At 38.4% G+C, this 7,870-nt stretch overlaps 2 protein-coding genes across 2 annotated transcripts; both read left to right on the forward strand.

The window, feature by feature from the left end:
• Positions 1 to 1,275: 1,275 nt before the first annotated feature.
• On the forward strand, positions 1,276 to 5,276 carry LOC143552420 (PHD finger protein EHD3-like). Its single transcript, XM_077042650.1, has 5 exons — positions 1,276 to 1,458; positions 1,794 to 1,994; positions 2,078 to 2,380; positions 4,300 to 4,386; positions 4,470 to 5,276. The coding sequence occupies exons 1-5, from the start codon at positions 1,276 to 1,278 to the stop codon at positions 5,247 to 5,249; spliced, it is 1,554 nt and encodes a 517-aa protein (XP_076898765.1). The 3' UTR covers positions 5,250 to 5,276.
• Positions 5,277 to 7,213: 1,937 nt separating this feature from the next.
• LOC143552421 (uncharacterized) lies at positions 7,214 to 7,859 on the forward strand (the record flags this gene model as incomplete). Its single annotated transcript, XM_077042651.1, has 1 exon — positions 7,214 to 7,859. A coding segment is annotated over exon 1 (646 nt), but the record flags the coding sequence as incomplete, so codon positions are not given.
• Positions 7,860 to 7,870: the final 11 nt, after the last annotated feature.

Consider the following 7,870-nt stretch of genomic DNA (forward strand, 5'->3'; position numbering starts at 1 on the left):
TTCCTTGTCTTGAGATCATTTATTTTGGTTTTAAATTATTGGGTTTAGACATTACTTTGATGCTTTTTAATCCTTTCAAAATGGTAACAGCATACCTCTTTTAGTGATTTCTTTCTATCAAAGAATCATACCTATATTCGTGCGCAATACACCGTGAATCGAAACATTAAACTTTAAGGGCATTTGGTTTGCAGAATTTTTTTAAGGAAATGAAATTGGAATTTGAATTGAAAACGGAATGGATTTATTGAAAAATCCATAATATGTTTGGTTGGTAAACATGTTGATGTAATTGGAATTATCCTCCTCGCATACCCTACCTTTAAGACAGACAAACAAGTTGAGTGGGGTGGCTTTGGGTCGGAACGAGTCGATTAATATAAAAGTTTGTTGGAGTCGAACAGGTTTCGGGTCGGAATGGGTTTCGGCCCGTTTCGAACCGAAGCCCTGCTTATCCAAAACCCAAAAACTTTAGTAGATGTCACGGGATAAGGACCACCTTATTTGTCATTAATTATTAATTAATTAAGTTTGAGAATAAATCAAGTGTTGTAAAAATCACTAGTCACTAGTTGGGCGATGGGGTGGGGATTAGCGATTACTCGGGATTAATCGATATTAATCGGATCTGACTTTAAGGTATAATTTTCAGTTTTAAATACATGCACAAATTTTTACATGTAATTTTCAGTTTTATACATGCACAAACACATTTTGGCCCGAAATTGACTAGAATGTCGCTGGAAACCGTTGATTTTTGCTGGAATTTCACCAGAAACCATTGATTTTTGTCGGAAACCCCGATTTTGGCCAGAAACTCAACAGAAAAAGCCGATTAAGTCCGATTAATCTTGATTTTGGCCGGACTTGACCCTTGACCGATTAGCCCAAAATTAATCAATGAAGTGTAGACTAACGATTAATCAGGGATTAATCGACGCCTAGTCGGGATTTTTACAACACCAACCAAAGCAGTTAAATCGTCTTATAAGGATACTTGACCAGTTGACTTTAGTCTTACTTATAACTTATAGTTTGACAACCCCTCTGTTTCAAAATTAAAAAACCCCCAAATTCTCTTCTCCAGGTCTAGGCTAGCTAGGGCATACACAGATTGACACACACTAACCCAATTGTTCAAATCAATCAAACACTTAATCCTCTCATTCAATTGAAAATCCAGTTGGGCAAATCAACATATTTCACTTGGCCACTTTTAGGGTTTCTTTCTTTTTTTTTTTTTTTGATTTCTTGGGATTTCGAAAGAATTGAATCATGGGTGATGATAAACAAGTCATAACTGGTGATGGGTCGGTGCTGAATTGCACCAAAATTGATATGGGTCCTCGGTTATTGCTTGATGTTGAGGCAACTACTTGTGAAGAAGATGGGTTACGAACCTATAAGAGGAGAAAACGCACAAGAAAGATGACTACTAATTCAGATCATAATAATAAGGTACTAAATTCTTGATTTTTATTTCGATTAGTTTGATTTTCAGCAGTGTTAACCTAATTGAACATATTATATATGTTTATATTTGCAAAGTTTTCGGATTCAAATACCAATTGGTAGCTTGTTGCCGGCTTACCCACTTCTCTATTGTAATTGGATCTTTTGTTCAATAAAAAAAAAAAATTATCCAAAAAGAAAATAAAAATTGTAGAAATAATATGCACTTTATGAATTTTAAAAGAAACTGGATATCTTAGAGTTCAGATGATGTTTATTCAAGTCTATATAATATTCGACTGTTTTGTGAATCTATCAAATTTTTGTTTTTTTTTGTGCAGATAAAGGCTGCTGTAGTTATTGCATTCGATCAATACAAGTCGAGCTTTGATGCAATTTCCAACGGGCCAGGTGATTTGTCTCGTAGGAAATGTAACTGTATTGCCTTAGAGAAGACATCTCAGTTGCTTAATGGGCATGAAGGAAGCGTCATAAAGGCCCCCGTGGCTCATCCAGAAAGTGCACCTACTCCTTTGATTAAGGTAAATTACTTTCTTAAATGTTTGCATCGTCTTACTCAGTGAAATCTTGCTTTTGTGTAAATGTAAGTTGTTTTTTAATACAGGAATCTCATAATATTGTTGAAAGAAGTGATAAACAAACACATAATACGTCTCAAGAACCTTCGCATGTTCCGTCTAGTGGAGTGTTAGAACGACCCAAAGGTTCTAGAAACTCTGAGTTGTGTGAACGAGCGTTATTCGATACTCTAAACTCAGACAAGTACAGTGAGTTGCGTCGTCTACTTCTCAAGAATTTTGGTGTTGTAAACGTTAACCGAGTTACAAATGTTGATTCGATAAGCTCAAAGTTGAAAAGTGGAGCTTATGAAACTTCACCATTTCTGTACCTTAAAGACATTCAACAGGTATTCCTTTTTGTTCAGAGCTTGACTTTTCTTGTTAAAAGATTAGATTTACCAGTGAGATGTAGCGTAGAGGATGATATGTCCATGGGGATTATATGCTGAGTGTAAACTTTTGCATGCATATAGAGGGGTTTCCACTTCGTCTGACTATTCAATGTGATAACAGCACAAAAATGTCCTATACGTGATGGTTAAATGGTTGTGTAATTACAGAGTTTTTGCAGATTATATATGCGTAAAATGAAGTGTCAAATGGTCTTACACTCTCTTTTTAAATATATGAACTAAATGCTTGTTCTAACATTTTTGTGAAAAGTATAATACTGTACTTACCACTCCTATCCCCTAAGATAAATAGAACTAGTCGGATGAGCTGCTTAATAAGTTTCAAATTTTGACATGCATTTATATAATGGCAATCAGGTTATCGGGCTGCTGATAGGGATGAGCATTTGGTACCGAGTACCAGTATTGTACTGATAGATTCGGTACGGTATTTGGTTCCCGCCTTTTTGACTTTCGGTTCCGGTTTGGTACCGATACCATATAGAGACGAACATTTGGTACCGAATACCGGTACCATACCGTACCTAAAGATTCAGTACGGTACTATTTAATAAGTAGATAACTAGATAAGTGAATCTTACTTAACAACATAGCATTCCTCAAAAGAGGTAGGGGTTTTGTAACTTGGTTTATCATCAATGGTCTCAGAGATTTCTTTCCTTGCCTTTGTTGTCGGTCTTTTTTTCTTAATCAACTGTAGTTTCCAATTTTCCCTGTGTTTACTGAGGGAGTGTGTTCTAGAAAATATACTCATTTACTGTCTCTGTAAATCTAGTTAATAAGCTCTATATCATTGCCTCATTGGATACTGTTTGATGCTTGTGGATCGTAGGCCTGAAAATTGGGCGGGTTGGGAGGGTTCGGGTTACAGGTCAAATTGGGTTTGGCTCGATATGGGTTCAGAGAAAACCAAGTTTGGGTCAAAACGGGCAATTTCTTTAAAAAAAGTCATTTAGGTCAGGGTCAAAAAGGTTCGTTCTAAAGACGCATCATTTTGGTTTGGATCAAAACAGGCTGTTATAAAAAAGCATTAATTTGGTTCGGGTCACTTGTTTTAAAAAAGCATTAATTTAGTTTGGGTCACTGGTTGTTTTAAAAAAAGCATCAATTTGGTTCGGGTCAAGACGGGTACCGCCCAAAATGGAGTTGTGCTTAAATGAATGGTTTTAGAAAAAGGTACCCAAGTAGGTTACCCACCATACTTTTTTATGATGGCTAGTGGTGGGGACAATTACGAGCTAGTGTGGCGGTGATGTTAGAGGCGGCGATGATGATGGAAGTAGCGGCCGCGGGTGTCCATAGGTGGCCATGAAAATAAGATGTCATTGGCGAACAACAGCAGTTGCAATGTCGTCAGCAGTGGGGTGGCGATGGTGGTGGTGTCGATGGTGACTTCAGCGGTGGAATGATGTTGGTGGAAGTAGTGTTGGCGACGAGTAGGTCGTGAAGACGAACAACAGTCATGGGTGGTGCTAACCCATTTGGACTCTTTTAAGTTAACAAATTTATAATAGTTACCCATTTTGACCAGTTGACTAATTTTAGTAGACTCAAGTTGACTAGTTGGCTGATTTGAGATGACTCAAATGAACCTATATACAGTTTAGTTTTGCCCAAATCCTTTGATTCTTTGAAGAATGAGTCATGGTTGCCACCTAAATTCACACGTATCTATTGGCTATAAGCCTATACGAGTATCTTTTTATTATTCTCCTTTTGTCATGTTTCATGTTATTTGCTTGTCGCATTTATAATATCTGTACAAAAACCGTCAATATTTGTTATTTCATTACTTGAACGTGAATAAGGTCTGCCATGTTTACTGATATCTTTAACTTGACCAATCTGGATAGGTATATACAAAGCTTCAACAAGTCGGCAATGAAATGGTTACACTTGCAAAGAGTCTTTCTGATAAATCCAGGGCCCACTTTGAGCAGGTACATCATACCAACAAACATACAAATCTAAACACCAACTTATTCACCATTTTTAACTTAGCGTGCATGAACTTGTGTAACAGTTTGTCTGGAAACCCGAACCTTGTGGCTGCAAAGGATGTGGAGGAAAAGCTGATGCCAAAAACAGTTTAGTATGTGATTCATGTGAAGATATATACCATCTTTCATGCACCGAGCTTGTAGGCGCATTAATCCCTCCTAAAAGCTGGTATTGTGCCACCTGTGTTTCAAATGGAATCGGTTCTCATGATAATTGCATGGTCTGTGAGAAGCTAAAGTCCACTGCTTCTGTACACCAACCACAAGATCTACATAATGTACACCAATCCCAAGATCCGCTTAATGTTGTGACCGATGAGAGTCAAAGTCAAAGGGAACGTCCATACATGTGTAATATTTGCAAAACCGAGGTGAAGATAGACGAAAAGTTTAGAACATGTGGGCATTTAGTATGCCCTCACAAATTCTACCATGACAAATGTCTCACGAGCAAACAGTTGGGTGTTTATGGTTCGTGTTGGTACTGCCCGTCTTGTTTATGTAGATATTGTCTTGTGGATAAAGACGATGATCAGATTGTGCTTTGTGATGGCTGCGATCAGGCGTATCATATTTACTGTACATCCCCGCAACTTGATTCTATTCCGGAAGGAAATTGGTTTTGTGCAAAGTGTGACAGGGATTTGAAGAGAATAAGAAGTATGAGAATGGTGTATGAGAGTATGCAAAAGAAGGTGAAAGTAGAAGATGAATCAGCGAAGGGTGAACTTGAAGGACTGGATATGCTTGTAAGTGCGGCTAAAACGTTGAGTCATGAGGATACTGGTTGTAATATGAGATAAAATGTAAGGTTGAGATGAAGTATTTTGGTAGATTGTACACTACAATGTTAATGTTTTTGAATTGAGATTGTATTTAGATTTGTACACCTTTCTTTTGACTGTTTTTTTGGGGAAGGCATAGACATTCATGATTCATGAATACTTGTTATGCTACTCATGATAACTTGTTGGATATTTTGGGCATATGTTTGTGAAACTCTTCCTGTGATTTGTGAAAATGCTGCCTCCTTCAACTCCGCCACGTTTTTCGTGCTAGGGTCTTTACCGCCACCATAAAGATAAATATAGCAAGTGAACCCATTTGATGATTTGGATAGTTACCCCCCCCCCCCCCCCCCCCCCCTCTAAAATGACTAATTTCAACCCAAACGAATTCCTCACTCGAACCAAATTTACACTTTTCTATAACAGCCAATACTCATTCTGAATCAAAGTCGTCTCGACTCGATACCCACCCAACCCCACTGTTTTGGCAGACTTAGTTTATAGGCTTAGTTGCCAGGTTTATATAATAGCTACAACAGTAGTAGTACTAGTAGTAATAACAATACGTTACTCACAAGCCAAAGTTTTAAAATTATAAAGTATATGTTTTAATTTGTAGGACCAACGGTTATTTCCTTCTTTGTAGGACCATTCATGCCATCAAGACCAAGAGTCGACGATTCTCTTCCCTGATCATTATTTCTTGCAGCAACAAGTTGACGCCCATCATGGGCTTTTGCTACTTAGCAACAAGTTTGACCGCTTGAGGTCAAGAGGCTCCCGTGGTCAAGAACTCATTAGACGAGCTGCTAATCCTTACAAGCCAAGCTCCTTGTCTTGTTCATGCCACATAATAACCAACTTTCCCTTACAAACGAAGAACAAAATTCCTTTTCATGCAAAAACGTATGATGGTACTCAAGATCCCAAAGATCATTTACAAGTGTTCATTAGAGCAATCAATGTTGAGTGTTGTCATATGTTCATGCGAAAATTGATGAGCTCAACACTTGTTTGGTTTAACAAGTTACCCGAAAAAAAAAAAACTTAAAATCATTTGAAGATTTGAACATTAACTTTTTAGCCAACTTCTCACAACAGAATTGGTATGCATCTGCCCTCTATCAAATTGAGCAAAGAGAAATGTAGATCTTCACAGGTTCATAGAAAGATACAAGAAAGAAGGTCTGTCCTGTAACGGTGAAACCGAAAAGATGATGGTAGCTGTTTTCATGAATGATGTTCAATCAAAGCACCTCATCAGGCACCTCAACAACATGAAAGAAGCTATCAAGCAAGCAAAAGCTTATCTACGTGGTGAAGAGGTAGTAGAGAACTAGGATGAGAAGAAACGAGCTCGGCCTGATGCATGGAGAAACAATTAATCCCCGAGAAAGAAACACCATTTTCAAACCTTTTTAGAAAAACGATTCAATCAAATCTGTGAAGCACAAAGGTCAGATGATAAGTACTACTCTCAAATGTCGAAAAATAAAGAAAAGTTCATAACCTTCGCCACACTTACCAAAACACCTCAAGAAATATTAGTAATCTACTTCTTCTTCTTATTATTATTGTCTTATATTTAGTCACATATTATTTCCTTGTAAATTGCATGTATGGTTGATATTATCTTCTTATAGAAGATTGCATTGTAATCACTATATATATGATATGAATAAAGAGGAGCAAACCATCGAAGATATTATTATCTCTTTACCAATTCTATCATGGTATCAAGAGTCCAAACTACCTAACCCTAGACGTCCTACCCTTCCTTCTCACGGCAATCGATCCTCTTCTCCCTCCTCACATCACTCACCATGGATTCTAAACTCCATCCCACTGTGACGGTAACAAACATCAAAAACTTCATTCCTATAACCTTAGAGATGGAATTCGGGCAATATACCACTTGGTCAGAATTATTTACCATCCATTGCAAGGCATACCTTGTCTATGACCATCTTACCACCGCCATGCCACCGGTTCCGGCTTCATCAACAAGCAAAGATGCCGACCCGAAACAGCCTCCACCCCCTGTTGCAAATTCTTGGGAACGCATCGATTCTACAGTTCTACAATGGATCTATGGAACGATCTCTACTGACCTCTTGAGCACCATTTTGAAGAAAAATACCACGGCCTATGCCGCTTGGAAAGCTCTTGATGACATCTTCACCGACAACAAAGCCTCCCGGGCCATTCATCTAAAGAACAAATTTGCAACTACTCGGCTTGACAATTTTCCAAATATGAGTGCCTATTGTCAAGAGCTTAAAGTCCTCGCTGATCAGCTCGCGAATGTTGATGCCCCTGTTGCCGACGATAATCTCGTTCTCCAATTGATCACCGGATTAAACGAACAATATGAAGGGATAGGCATGTTGCTACAAAACACACACCCGTTACCTTCTTTTTATGCTGCTCATTCAAGTGTCATTCGCGAAGAAACCCGACAATCGGTTCAAGCCTCCAGGGCTGCCGCTAGAGCTGGCACTACTCTCCATGCAACTACTAATAAATCCGACGATAACTCCCGCACTACCTCTGACTATCAAACTGGTCACTTGGAACGAGCCCGTGGACGTGGACGTCGCCGGAAGTTTGTTGGTAGAGGCCGTGGTGCACAAAAA

Source organism: Bidens hawaiensis, unplaced genomic scaffold (genome assembly GCF_021521415.1).
Source record: "Bidens hawaiensis isolate Kalapana, Puna unplaced genomic scaffold, B.hawaiensis_p1.1 tig00016868_1, whole genome shotgun sequence".
NCBI lineage: Eukaryota > Viridiplantae > Streptophyta > Magnoliopsida > Asterales > Asteraceae > Bidens > Bidens hawaiensis.